The sequence below is a fragment of the Podarcis filfolensis genome (genome assembly GCF_964270895.1).
Source record: "Podarcis filfolensis genome assembly, chromosome: 6".
NCBI classification, from domain to species: Eukaryota; Metazoa; Chordata; class Lepidosauria; order Squamata; family Lacertidae; genus Podarcis; species Podarcis filfolensis.
This window is the reverse complement of record NC_139609.1, coordinates 2265006-2279702: the sequence shown is the minus strand read 5'-3', so window position 1 is coordinate 2279702 and position 14697 is coordinate 2265006. Positions and strand designations below refer to the sequence as shown.

General features: G+C 44.6%; 1 protein-coding gene across 3 annotated transcripts in view; it reads right to left on the bottom strand.

Annotated features, from left to right (window-relative positions):
* The window catches only part of RGS8 (regulator of G protein signaling 8), a 77415-nt gene extending 63011 nt beyond the window's left edge, over nucleotides 1-14404 (bottom strand). The window contains exon 1 of one of the 3 annotated variants that reach the window (XM_083621464.1): nucleotides 13933-14404. In XM_083621464.1, coding sequence (XP_083477590.1) covers nucleotides 13933-14247 — 315 coding nt within the window. In that variant the 5' untranslated portion in view covers nucleotides 14248-14404. The remainder of the gene's footprint in view (nucleotides 1-13932) is intronic. The other 2 variants (XM_083621465.1, XM_083621469.1) reach the window with 2 other exon arrangements.
* Nucleotides 14405-14697: the final 293 nt, after the last annotated feature.

Sequence of the window (14697 nt, the reverse complement as noted above, 5' to 3'; positions counted from 1 at the left end):
GGGTTAAGTACTTAGTTCGTTCCGGAGGTCCGTACTTAACCTGAAACTCTTCTTAACCTGAAGCACCACTTTAGCTAATGGGGCCTCCCACTGCCGCTGCACCTGAAGCATCCTTCTCATCCTGAAGCAAAGTTCTTAACCTGAAGCACTATTTCTGGGTTAGCAGAGTCTGTAACCTGAAGCGTATGTAACCCGAGGTACCACTGTATGTACTTTACATTGTGTTGTTTGCAAGATGCCTTAGAACTGAATGCCCTATATAAATTCCTGATATTGTTTTATTATTGTTGCTCTCTTTCAAGACAGACAATAGTCACTGAGCACTGTATGTTGTCTCTTAACTCTGCATGTTTGCCCAGGCTTTAATTTCAAATTACAGCTAACTACCCATTGAACCTTTTCTTTCTTCCTTTCTTTCTTTCTTTCTTTCTTTCTTTCTTTCTTTCTTTCTTTCTTTCTTTTCAAATCTGTAAGATCTGCCTTCTTGCCCAGCTCCTGTCCTTAATTAATTTATTAGCAGTCAAATATAAATGCATCTTGTAGGCATGACTAGTTACATAATTGTTGCAGAAACAAACAAAAAACGGATTTAGGCTTTTTAATAGGTCAAAGTTCATATTGCTATAGCTATAGATTTCTTACAGGCAGAGACAAGTCATCTTGTTATGGGCTGGATCTCTGCATTGGAGCCTTTCTGGTTTTGTGAGGATGGCAAAGCACTTCTGATGTCTTCCCCCTTTGTCGTTCAGAGCTGGGGCAAATGCTATTGCAGTTTCTTCATTCCCAGAAATAGCTGGATATAGTCCATCCACACAAGTGTGGCGCATGGCAAAGTGGGCTTTTGGCCTGTGAAAGCTCGTACCAAGATGAACTGAAGACTTACATTCAACTCCTTGTTAATGCATGAGAGGTGAACTCCCATAAAATCATGCTGCCTACTTTCACTATTAGAAAAATCACAAGATCCTGCCAGGCCAAGGACTTCTTAACACCTAACAGTGTTGTTGTTGTTTCTTTCTTTGTTTCCACTTTTATCTTGCCCTTCCTTCACAATATCTCTGTGAGGTAGGTTGGGTTGAGAGATGGTGCCTGATCCAGGGTTCCGTAGTGAACTTCATAGTTTGAGTAGAAATTCAAATCTCAGTCTTCCTGTTCCAAGTCTAACACTCTAAATCAGAGCTTTCCAAACTGTGTGTCGCGACACATTAGTGTGTCAGCTGCCGTGTGTAGGTGTGTCGTGTGAACGCTCCCTGCTCTCCTCCCAGGGCTGGAAAGGGGTTGGTTTAAACTCCAGTTTCCTAGTAAAACTGAATTACTGTGTCATGAAATGATTCATGTCTAAAAAGTGTGTCACCAACATAAAAAGTTTGGAAAACTCGGCTCTAAATGCTTGTCTTGGGAGGCTTGGGGACTCAGCAGTTAGGAAGCTGGGTGTTTTACGGTTGAGCTATAGCCCTTTCCCATTTCAAGCTAAAATACTCTCAGGAGGGGACTTTGCTGAACAAAAGATGCGTGTGTTTACAAATGGATGGGCAAGTTCTTTTCTAACATGGGATCTCTCATCAGGATGCTACGCTGCCAAGAAACAAAGTGGAAGATGACTTTGACTCAGCATTTCTGCTGGGATTTACTCCAGCTTCCGTGCAAACTCCCATATCCCTGTCCTTCTTCCCTTTAACATCCTCCTGGAGGTTAAATTTTTGCGGAGTTTTCCGAGAAGGCTGCTGGCACAGAGCTCCTTGCTAGTAACAGCTCATGTCCCTGAACAAGTCCAAGTTTCCACTTCCTTCGTAAATATGCATCCGCCATCGTCCCAGGGGAGCAAACCATTCTCACAAACATGCTTGCTTACGCTAAAGAAAGCTAGGCAAAGGCTTCCATGGCTGCCCCCCCCTCCCAATTCCGACAAAAGCAAAAGGGATTATTTTCCCTTGGGAGGTTTGTCCCCTTTTTCTTCTTGCTGCATTTCTGATGAAGGGAAATTCAGCCCAACTGTTCAGTCAAGGGAGCTGTAGTAAAGTTAGTGTTTGCTTAGATGCTGTTCTTTGGTCAGAGAGTGAGGCCTTGTGGGAACTCAGCAAGCCACAAGAATCATGGGAATTAAGTTTTGTCCCTTTAACTCCAGACCAGCAGGCTCCAAGGGTGTGAAAGGTTTATTATGGAAAAGGAAAGGTAAAGGTACCCCTGCCCCCGACTCTAGGGTTGCGTGCTCAAGGAAACCCCTGATTAAATTGTGGGTTTGACACCTGGGTCCGAAGTTATGTGCATTCCCTCAGTGATGTTATCTACCCTTGATTGCCTGGGAATGTGCATCTGCATAGACTCCACGGAAAGGGAGGAAACCCCTTTGATTTAGACTCTGGGTTCTTAATTGGCCCAGCTGCCATAAGTTAGATTGATTAGCCTACAAGCTGGTCATTGGAGGATTAAAAAATAATCCAGAGTTATGATTGGTTTTGGGGGTTCCGTCTCCACGTGCAAATTGGGGATAAAAGATCTTGGAAATGGCTGGGAGAGCGGGCTCTGCAATCCGCAAATCGCCTGGCTGCCAATGTTCCACCTAAGTAGCCGTCCTTTCGTCCTTTGTGATGGAGAATTGCTGAAACCTCTGAATGCGGATCATTGAAGGACTCTAACTATTCTATCTGTGTCTTAGTTGTGAGTATGTAAGTCAGTTAGATTCTACAATGTTGTTATTTTCCTTGCTTGTGTGTACAAAAGAAGTGCCTGCTTTTTAGCATGTTTCATTATGTTCTTTTAAAATAAATTTTAAGAAAGAAACTTTTCAGCTTCTGTGTGCCTTTCCAGGGGAAAAGCTAATTCCAAGCCTTACGTTTTGGTTGCGCTTTACCGTAGAATTTCTGTCTGCAAGTCTGTGGATACAACTTGTGGAGTGGGGGTAACCAGCAATAACGGGGCGCAGCCTTCTCCCTGGGTGGTGACTCTGGGTTCCCCGAGATAGAGGGAGTGGTGGCAGCCTTACCGGTTCTATTTTGTCCTGTTTCTGAAAAAAGTAAACGTGTCAACCAGTCCTGCTCCAGAAACCTGGCCTGGCCGGAGAGCAAAGACAGGTGAGGGAGGGGCGAGCGGCAGGGGGCAGTTTACTACAGGAGCGTGGACTCAAAAAGGTTGAAAGCCTCTGCCAGATGGGAATCAAACTTGTGACCCTGGTGTTATCAGCACCATGCTCGAAGCAACTGAGCTGTTAGCCACGTTCTTGCATTTGATTTTTCTTTTTACGTTTTAAGAGAATGTTTTGTTTTCCTGTAAATCATGCTGCTTTAAATGTGGATCGTGATTGTATTTGTATCTGATTCTCATCTGTAGTGTCTGATATAAGTGTTTTATTTAAGACAGGTTGCAAACTGCTTAGAGATTCCTTTGGAAATTAGAGGCAGTATAGACACTTCCGGGTCACGTGGCCAGCGTGACAAAGCTGCATCTGGCGAGCCAGCGCAGCACACGGAACGCCGGTTACCTTCCCGCCGGAGTGGTCCCTATTTATCTACTTGCACCCGGGGGTGCTTTCGAACTGCTAGGTGGGCAGGAGCTGGGACGGGGATTGAACCGCCGACCATGCGATCGGCAAGTCCTAGGCGCTGAGGTTTAACCCACAGCGCCACCCGCGTCCCATAACCCTTAGGTTACAAACCTATATACACATGTGGAACTATCCCATAAGGGAGTTAGTTCCTAAGTGACTGCGAACAGGCAGTCACTTCTGCTAACACATGGAAAAGCAAAATGGAGGAGAGAAAGGAAGAGAAGAACGTGTGCTCCCCTACCCAGAACAGGCCACACCTAGTCACATGCAGAGAGGAAGTCCATCCCAGCTCAGGAGGAAACAGGAAGTTTTCTCCTGGCTGGTACAGAGCATCCCCTAGCATGTCCCTTCTGGGAATGTTGTACTTGACTGCTATGTGTTTCACATCCCACAACTTCCTCCCGTTCAGCCCCTCCCTCTGGCTGGTCAGAGTCTCCCTACTTCCTGATGGGGCCTTAGGTACCCATCTCCAAACCTGTCTCTGCTCCTTCTCCTCCTTCCTCTGGCATCTGGGCTGCTGAGTCGTGCCAAATCTTGACAGAGTCCAGGGGCCCTTGACGCTTCCCCTCCTGCCAGTGTTGCGGGCAAGGTCAGACTATAATGGTGCCACTGTAGCAATTGCATCAGAGTCCATTCCAGCAGGGAGCCTGCATTCTGAGCTATTATTATTTTTAAAACTATGTATCTAGCCCTCTGAAAAGGAATGTTACGAAGCAAAATGTGCAGGCATTTTTCTGAGCAATTTCTGTGAGAAATTCTGCTCCCACCTGCCCACCACTGCTTTTCCCCCTTCAAATTGTTTCCTTTTAATGCCACTTTGTAGATGAGAAGCAGTGCCTGGAGTTTGAAAATACAGCTTGGCTATATAAACATCCAGCTCAAATTTTAAGAGTGAAAATGATTTCTGGCCTTTGAGGCTGCAGAGAGAGATTTGAAAGCTTGTAGTCAATGTGAAATCCTGCAAGCCTGAGTCATTGTGGTTTCCAAGCAGGATTTGCAGTGGTTGAGACTCCTCCCTTGGTCTTGTAGAAGAACTAGACAAATCTGCAAACTTGCATGATTTAGGCAGACTGCAGAATCCAGCAACTCTTGGTGCAGAATATTGGCTCAGAAAGTTAGCACAGCTTGTACTTAGCTCTGTCGTGAGGGTCCAGATTTAGCATAAAAGAGAGCCCAAACACCAGGAAATACTGAGACACTCGGAGTATCTGTCCTGATAGCTGATGCAGCTTTCTGCTGGTGAAGCGGGAGAGGTTTGTGCCAACATTTTACAATTCCAAACAACATTTAACTCCATTAGCAGCGCCGACATCCCATAATTACTCACAGTTTAGGAGAGGTCTGCCATGTTCTCAATGCTACTTGTTAAAAATATAACTGTCAGTTACTTTGCAATGTGTTGTAAACAAGAAGCCATCCCTACTTCGATAGCAAACCGTAACTTGTCAAAGTGACAGCAGCAGACTGACAGGAACATGGTGTTTAGGGGGGAAAGGGAGAGATGGAATGTTTTCCAAATGAACATCTTCACGGTGGGTTAAAATATCTTTCTGCATTTGTTATTTTAGAAACCAGGGTAGCAGGTACCCAGGGGGGTGCAGAGAATCAACATTATTCTATGGATAAATTAAGCACAAGATGTACCAAGAGGGAGGGAAGTGACAAGCTGCAAACTAAAGACCTGGGTATGTTCAAAGTCCACAGCCTGCCAGGTGTTTCTGCCATGCAGTTGTCATTCTGTTCAGTGGGTCTAACACAGTGTCTTCCTCTCCAGACAGGCTTTGGGCTTGACTGATCAGGGCTTGAAGGGGATTGATTTTGAACAAATGTCATCCAGGAACAAGAGATGGAGCTGAGCTGAGGAGGCTCTGCAGAGACCAGGACAGTCATAGAATCATAGAATCATAGAATCATAGAGTTGGAAGAGACCACAAGGGCCATCGAGTCCAACCCCCTGCCAAGCAGGAAACACCATCAGAGCACTCCTGACATATGGGTGTCAAGCCTCTGCTTAAAGACCTCCAAAGAAGGAGACTCCACCACACTCCTTGGCAGCAAATTCCACTGTCGAACAGCTCTTACTGTCAGGAAGTTCTTCCTAATGTTTAGGTGGAATCTTCTTACTTGTAGTTTGGATCCATTGCTCCGTGTCCGCTTCTCTGGAGCAGCAGAAAACAACCTTTCTCCCTCCTCCATGTGACATCCTTTTATATATTTGAACATGGCTATCATATCACCCCTTAACCTCCTCTTCTCCAGGCTAAACATGCCCAGCTCCCTTAGCCGTTCCTCATAAGGCATCGTTTCCAGGCCTTTGACCATTTTGGTTGCCCTCCTCTGGACACGTTCCAGTTTGTCAGTGTCCTTCTTGAACTGTGGTGCCCAGAACTGGACACAGTACTCCAGGTGAGGTCTGACCAGAGCAGAATACAGTGGCACTATTACTTCCCTTGATCTAGATGCTATACTCCTATTGATGCAGCCCAGAATTGCATTGGCTTTTTTAGCTGCCGCGTCACACTGTTGGCTCATGTCAAGTTTGTGGTCAACCAAGACTCCTAGATCCTTTTCACATGTAGTGCTCTCAAGCCAGGTGTCACCCATCTTGTATTTGTGCCTCTCATTTTTTTTGCCCAAGTGCAATACTTTACATTTCTCCCTGTTAAAATTCATCTTGTTTGTTTTGGCCCAGTTCTCTAATCTGTCAAGGTCGTTTTGAAGTGTGATCCTGTCCTCTGGGGTGTTAGCCACCCCTCCCAGTTTGGTGTCATCTGCAAATTTGATCAGGATGCCCTTGAGTCCATCATCCAAGTCGTTGATAAAGATGTTGAATAAGACCGGGCCCAAGACAGAACCCTGTGGCACCCCACTAGTCACTCTTCTCCAGGATGAAGAGGAACCATTGATGAGCACCCTTTGGGTTCGGTCAGTCAGCCAGTTACAAATCCACTGAGTGGTAGCATAGTCAAGACCGCATTTTACCAGCTTCTTTACAAGAATATCATGGGGCACCTTGTCAAATGCCTTGCTGAAATCAAGGTAGGCCACATCCACTGCGTTCCCTTCATCTACCAGGCTTGTAATTCTGTCAAAAAACGAGATCAGGTTCGTCTGACATGACTTATTTTTCAGAAATCCATGCTGAGTATTGGTGATCACAGCATTCCTTTCTAGGTGCTCACAGACTGTTTGCTTAATGATCTGCTCCAGAATCTTCCCTGGTATTGATGTCAGACTGACTGGGCGGTAATTATTTGGGTCCTCTCTTTTCCCCTTTTTGAAAATAGGGACAACATTTGCCCTCCTCCAGTCTGCCGGGACTTCGCCTGTTCTCCAGGAATTCTCAAAGATGACTGCCAGTGGTTCTGAAATCACATCTGCCAGTTCTTTTAATACTCTTGGATGCAGTTCATCTGGCCCTGGAGACTTGAATACATCTAGACTAGCCAAGTATTCTTGTACTATCTCCTTAGTTATTCTGGGCTGTGTTTCCTCTGCTGAATCATTTGCTCCAAATTCCAAGTCCTCGGGGAAGAGGATGCTGCTGTGAGAATGGCCAGTAGTGATTCGGGTTACTACTTTGAAATGGAGAGCTGGCAGGAATTTTGAGGGACTCCCCTGCATTAGGGGCCATGCACTCTCAGGCAGCTGGCCGTCTCCCCAGGTACACCCAAGGCCCCATTTGCACCATATGTTTAAAGCAGTGTTTCCCAGACTTGGGTCTCCAGCTGTTTTTGGACGACAAATCTCGTCATCCCTAGCTAGCAAGGTCAGGGATTATGGGAACTGTTGTCCAAAAACAGCTAGACACCCAAATTTGGGAAATGCTGGTTTAAAGCAACATCATGGCACTTTAAACCGTCATGGTTTAAACCCCAGAGAGTCTTGGGAAATGTAGGCTGTTCAGGCTGCCGAGAGCTGCCAGGAGACTCCAATTCCCCTTGCAGAGCTACAAGTTTCATAGTGGTTTAGCAATCAATCCCTCTTCCCAGGGAACTCTGGGAACTACAGCTCTGGGAGGACTAGGGGTCTCTCTCCGTGCACAAGTGATATTACCACCGCTTTGTTTCAAAAGTTGTGCTCCATGTCCCTGCCTACAGCATCTGGTGCCAGGGAAGGCACATGCCACAACCAACTGCACATCTTCAAGTCTCTGTGTGTGGCTTGCAGCTGAACAAGGGAATCCCTACACTTGCTGGATCGGGATGTAAATGTAAATGATTTCTAAGAGTGGGGTACAGCAGGCCGGTCCAACTTTTCCTACCAAGTGGGCTGCCAGAGCGCTTCAACATGGAACCCACAGGCCACGCACTGAACTGAATTTCCATATTGGTAAAAAAAGTATTTGCAATATAGCTAATATACAGTTAATACACAGTAATATAATATACAGTGGTACCTCGGGTTACATACGCTTCAGGTTACAGACTCCGCTAACCCAGAAATAGTGCTTCAGGTTAAGAACTTTGCTTCAGGATGAGAACAGAAATCGTGCTCCAGCGGCGCAGTGGCAGCAGCAGGAGGCCCCATTAGCTAAAGTGGTGCTTCAGGTTAAGAACAGTTTCAGGTTAAGTACGGACCTCCGGAACAAATTAAGTACTTAACCCGAGATACCACTGTAATATAATATAATAATATAATATATTTTATATACAGTTAATAGATTTAATTGAATATATATAATTAAAGGCACAATTAATAGATTTAGTATATTGCACTTTTAAACAAATTTAATTTACAAACAGCTGTATGAGCTTTTGTTACCAATACATGACACAATTTTTTAAAAGGTTTTAAGATTTTTTTTTATTGAATGTTGCAGAGGGCCACCAAAAAGTCCTTGTGAGCCCCGTGCAGCCCACAGGCTGTGGGTTGGACCACCTTGGTGTAGAATATTGGATGAGGACCTGGGAGGCCAGAGTTTGAATCAGTCATGAAGCTCAGTGGGTGACCTTGCGCCAATCACTGTCTCTTAGTCAATCTACCTCACAGGGTTGTTGTGAAAATAAAATGAAGAGGTGGGTAACTGTGAATGCTAACTTAAATTCTTAGGAAGAAAAGTCAGATGTAAATGCAAAAACAAATAAAGAAATGAGCTGGTGCAGGGTGGTTGGTGCTATTATATGCTTTGGTGATTGATTTATTTGCTTATTTGTTATAATCTGCTTTTCATGTCGCCTGGGTCTCACAGCAACTTACTAAGAATAAAACCATACAATATACAGAATTTAAAGCCTTAATTAAAAGAGTGTATAGGTTTTGTTTGCTATTGTAGATGATCCCAGATCCAGGGGATGCTTCAGTAACCAGACATCTCTCTCTAATGGGGCACTTTTCTTCTAAAAATTGAATTGCTTTGATTTTCAGAGAAGAGACTAGTCCGAGAAACAGACATGACACTTCTCTGCAAATATAGAAACCCTAATGACTTTCTAAGTAATGAGCTCAGAGAATATTACTAGTGTCGCAACACTCCAAAGGGAGGAAATACTGATGTCATTTACATCTGTAAGTGACAACTCAAAAGTCTCAGCAGCAGTGGGACAGCTTTCACAACGAAGTGTCACCTTGAGACTTTTCTCAAGTGACAGCTGTTTTAATAGCCTCTTGAGCTTCAGCTCTGAGACATCTGACCCATTTAGCAACGTGAAGGGACTGGAAAGGGATTTATTTTTTTGCTGTAAATCTAATGGCTCCTTAAATGCACATATCATTATAGAGTATACTGGTGGTACCTTTTCCCAAAGAGAATGAGTAGACTATATACCATTGCAATCAGTTTTATTGTATATAGCCAAAGGCCTTGACAATGGATGATAGAGAATAAAAGGAAACTTCCATCTAAAATCATACAACATAACTGATCAGAAAGGTTGGCAGTTTGACTCTGCGCAACAGCGTGAGCTCCCATTGCTTTGCCCCAGCTTCTGCCAACCTAGCAGTTCGAAAGCATATCAGCATGAGTAGATAAACTGGTACATACTTCTGTGGCGGGAAGGTAAACGGCGTTTTCATGCATTCTGGCTTCCATCACAGTGTTCCATTGTGCCAGAAGCAGTTTAGTCATGCTGGCCACATGACCTGAAAAGCTGTCTGCAGACATTGAAGATGAGCACTGCACCCCATAGTCAAATTCGACTGGACTTAACCGTCCAGAGGTCCTTTACCTTTACTATTTGGATAACAAAGAATATTGAAGATGTGGTTCTGAATAGAACAAAATAGTTTTGTATAAGGGGGATTGCTAAAAAGAATCAAATAGTTCCGGTTCAAAGTAATCAATAAATTTGCTGGCTGTGTGCTACTAGATCTAGTTCCTCTTGTCAGGTACAGCAAATATTACATTAAAAAGCCTGGCTATCACTGACTGTATGTGTGCTGCTTTCTGCTTATATTAGTAGATACAGTCGAGCACAAGACTTCTAATCTCAGGGTCATGGATTTGAGCCCCATGTTGAGCAAAAGATTCCTGCATTGCAGAGGGTTGGACTAGATGATCATGGTCCTTTCCAACTCTACAATCCTATGATTCTATAATACTTAAATTCTCCTGCAAATTGCTCCACAGTTCTGGATTTCTTATGCAACACCAACTGGAAAGTTCTTTTGAATTAGACAGAAGCTGGTACAACCCTCAGTCAGCCAGGGAATACTGATGGCATAAAATCTGTAGATGGTATGCAGAGCAAGCAAACAAAATATGATTTATTCCATGGAGAAATGTTGGTTCCTGAAGGGGTAATAAGATTAACTAATGTAGCATAATTAAACAGAAGCAAATGCAGTTATGACGCATGACTGGCCTAGTTTTGTGATAAATCCTTGGAGACAAAAATTAAAGGATGGATTCACAAAGCTGTTATCGCCCTGGTTGAGGAATTACTTTGCAGGACCCTCATGGAACTTGTGAAAGAGGCCCTAGATGCATTTTTCTGCCCAGGGCAAGACAGCAGAAGGATTTGCCACAAATGTGACTGGCCCCTGGTGGCTGGGAATAAGGCTATTCCAATAAGTTCCTGCCTCGTGATCAGGTAAAACATCAGAGGAGACTGCTGGGCCCAGAAGACTTGGTTGGCCCCTCATTCATTGAACCACAGTAAAACTGTAAGGGCTCACGCACCTACCCCACCAAAGTCAACTCCATCCCTTTCCCCCAGTGAAAACCTGCTCACCCTTATATGCTACAACCAGCTCAGTCTGTACAATCCAGGCAAAACATGAGCCACAAGGAGGCATCAGGTGTTTTGAAGAAAAGGGGCTTGCAGAATATGCACATCCCCATGACTCAGGCAAAACTAAGCCAAGCTCCAAGGAAGGCAAAAGCTTTTCAGGGCTACCAGCACATAGCTGTCAAGTGTCCCTTATTTGAAGGGACAGTCCCTTATTCCAGCGCCATGTCCCGCTGCTGTCCCTTATTGATAGATGTCCCTTAAATGTCCCTTAAATCATGTCCCTTAAATTTCAAAGGAAGCAGCTCCTCTCCCTCCCTCCCTGCCGGCCAGGGAGGAGGGAGGCTCCAACTGTGTTGCTTGGCTGTGTTGCTCACCCAATAAGAAGTCTAAGAATGACTAGGGGGTGGAGCTTGAATGCCTTGTGTGTGGCTAGTTAATGCAAGCTGAGGGGTTTTTTGAATGCTGGACGCCATTTTGTTGCACGTACTGCTGCAAACTTTGAAGTGCAAAGCCAGGCCAGGGAGCCATCTTAAGTTGAGGCTGCATAGGCCTTGTGGTGCATGTGATTCAGATTCTATTCAGTTGAACCTCTGGTTACAAAGTTGGTTGGACAGTGTTCTCGAAGCTACCAGCATGAGTTTGACCAGACTGCAGGAGGACAGGAAGACTGGAGTGCCTGGAACAGGTGAGGCTGCAGGTCCCTTATTTTGGCTGCTGGTCCCTTATTTTCAAGGCTGCTGGTCCCTTATTTTCAAATCTGTAAGTTGACAGCTATGTACCAGCACCTTAATGTTTCAAAAGTAAAGATTACTTGGAAATTTGCCTTCACAAATCATTTTTGGTCCTGAAACCATGTTTATTCTGAACCTCTTCTTTTCCAGGAGGCCATAGTCCACAATACTCCTGGGCTCACAGAGGTAGGGACTGAAGGAACGCTGTAGGTGGCAGGGCAGAGACATCATAAATCAATGTGAAACTGAAGATCTCACTGCCCTTTCTACGTTTGAATGCACGGCTGATCATCTTGTTTAGATACTGATTTGGACATGGGGACTGCTTATAGTAGTGTATATGTTTTAATTAGGATTGATTGAATATTCTTACTGTTCATACCAGCTGGTGATGTTTGTAATCTCTTCTCTCTTCGTTATATTTGTAAAAAATAAAATAAAAGCAATGAAAACAACAACAGCAAGTAGCCTGGCATGTTTACAATTAGTTCACCCCAGTGTCTTGGCATCATTGACCAGAATGCTATATGTAGGAACAATTGGGGGGGGGGGGCTTTTGAAAACAACCAATAGATCCTGGGTCCTTACAAGGGCCTTTGAAATTACAGCCCTGAGGATATTTTCATTTGCCCCCATAGGTCATCTCACTAAAGAGATGTACCCAAACTCTTTCCCATAATAAGAAACAACACACACACACACACACACACACAGAGAGAGAGAGAGAGAGAGAGAGAGAGAGAGAGAGAGAGAGAGAGAGAGAGAGAGTTCCAAATGACTCATTTAATCCTGAGAAGCCCTTGGAACTAAATCTTCTCTATCAATTCAGAACCAGAATTCCAATAAGAAAATAAAATTACAGCTTGTCACTTCTCATTCCATCAGGGAGCACTGATAGATAAAAGAGGAGAGCAGGCAGGCAAAAAGAAAATAGTGATTAAAGGTGCGGGGGCTTTAAATTATACATTGTTACTTGGTTGGAAGTCACTGAAATGCATGTAGCGTACCAATTTTTTTTTACTCAGGACAGAAATGTTGAATTTTTTTCTAAAAATATGGCTTCAAGACAGGCATAGCCATTGTTTTATGATTTCTGCTAACAAGTGCGCTATGTAACACTTTGTTATAACCCTTTCTCTCCATGAATGCCAACAATATCCTCTCTGTGTACATAAGGGGAGGGCAACATTTTAATACTTTAACATGTCCCCACCTTTCACAAAGACAAGCAAAGTAATATTTTCCTTCACAAATCTGAATGCGTTTTGAAACAGTGTGAACAACTCATCCCACTTTAACCTCTGGACAACAGCTTTTGCAGCATCTGCAAAAGTTGTCTGATTGGGAATCTCAACTAAAGCACCCATGATAGATGGCCATCCAATCTCTGCTTAAAGAAGGGGAGTCCACAACCTCCTGAGGGAGATGGTTCCACTGTAAAACCACTCTGTCAGAAAGGTTTTCCTGAATCTCCTTTCTGGTAACTTGAAGGCATTGGTTTGAGTCCTATCCTCCAGAGCAGGGGGGAAAACATCTTGAGGAAATAACAGGATACCAAAAACTCATCCTGAGCTGGTTCTAGGCAGCCCTGCGTTCCAAAACAGGAAAATAAACCACAGATAACACAGTGTGAGATTTCCCTCACAAAGCTGCAAAACTATCAAGCCACTCAGAAACTGCACACCTCGCCTCAGCAAAAAACAGGCACAACTTCAGAACAGCCCAGCTCCAATTCAGAGAGAGCCCTATAAAGAAAAAGTATTCATAGATCCAAACAGCAAACATGCATGCCATTAAACAGAGGAAATAGCTAAGCAAGCAAACACAAGCTTCCCACTTCCTCACAGTTTATCTAGCCTGTAGCCCAGCTCCTGTGAGATTTTTGCAAAACTTTGCTCCTCCCTTTGAACTGGGGGAAAGAAAACAATTAGACAGATTACATTAAATACTCCTCCTTGCCAGGCCAGTGACCCACCTTTGCCTGATTTGACAAGTTAGAAACACTTTGTATTTCACATTTTACAGGTTAAACTCCAAATCAAAACTATTGCAGTTGACTTATGCCCCCCAAAAGTTTGCAATGTGGGATGCTCACCCAAAGAAAACATGGCTCAGCAAATGACCTGTTATAAAACCATTAAAGACAGCTTCCAACCTCATCAAGGCCTCATCAATCACCTTATTCTTTAAGATAGGACTACAGCCAATTTTACTGCCCTTCAGCACAAAGATGTGCATTTAAACAACAAACTAGCATTTACAGCATTGAAATTCTTACAACTGGGGCAAACATAATAAACCACATTCCATGCACACTGAAGACAGAAAAATGTCCAGCACGAAACCAGAACTGCTGCTGCTCTTAAGGAACCAGTTGCTGTTAAGAAACCACCACCAACCACAAAAAACCAGCTGTCCCACTATCACCCTAGGACTGATATCAGCGCTTCCCCCAGGAAACCCCTAAATGCAGATCACTGGTTACCGGTACATCTCTCAGCATCAGACATAGCAGTCTCCCTTCTCCTTCTCGTTGTAAAAGTGTCTTCTCATTGGGAATCTCCAGAACAGGAAACAACCGCAGAAAGCCTCCATCGACGCATCTCTTCACACTGAGGCTTCTCTTCACCGCTGCTCTTGGCATTGCCAAAAAAATTTCTGAGATGGCCAGAGAATCACACACCAGAGATAAGTCTGTTCTCTGACAGCACACAGTCCGCCTCTTGGAGATGGGTACTAAGACCTTCCCTGTCTCCAACAGCCACCCAGTTTGCCTCTGCTGGGTGTCCAGGGTCACCATACATCAAAGTGGCCTTCCTCCAGGGATGGCATAAACCAAACCTGTGCTCAGCCACCCGCCAGGCAATCAAGCACATCACCATAAAAAATATCACAGAGCTCAAAACTTCAAGGCAGGAAAAAACGCCAGGGCGTCACTTCCTGAATCAAGCAGTTGTGGAGGTTGCTGCCCTTCTAGTAACTGGGTCTGCTGAAACAGAATGGCTTCATGCCAGTAAAACCACAGCCAGCTCCTGGCCCCTCTGGCCTCTACATACCTCCCAGTGCTCAGTGGTGTAGCGTGGGTTGTCAGCACCTGGGGCAAGGCAAGTAATTTGCGCCCCCTAACCCGTGGATTTGCGCCCCCTAACCCATGGATTTGCCCTAACCCCAGATGTTGCGCCCGGTGCGGCCCGCCCCCCCTGCACCCCCCACGCTACGCCACTGCCAGTGCTGCATCTGCACCAAGCGC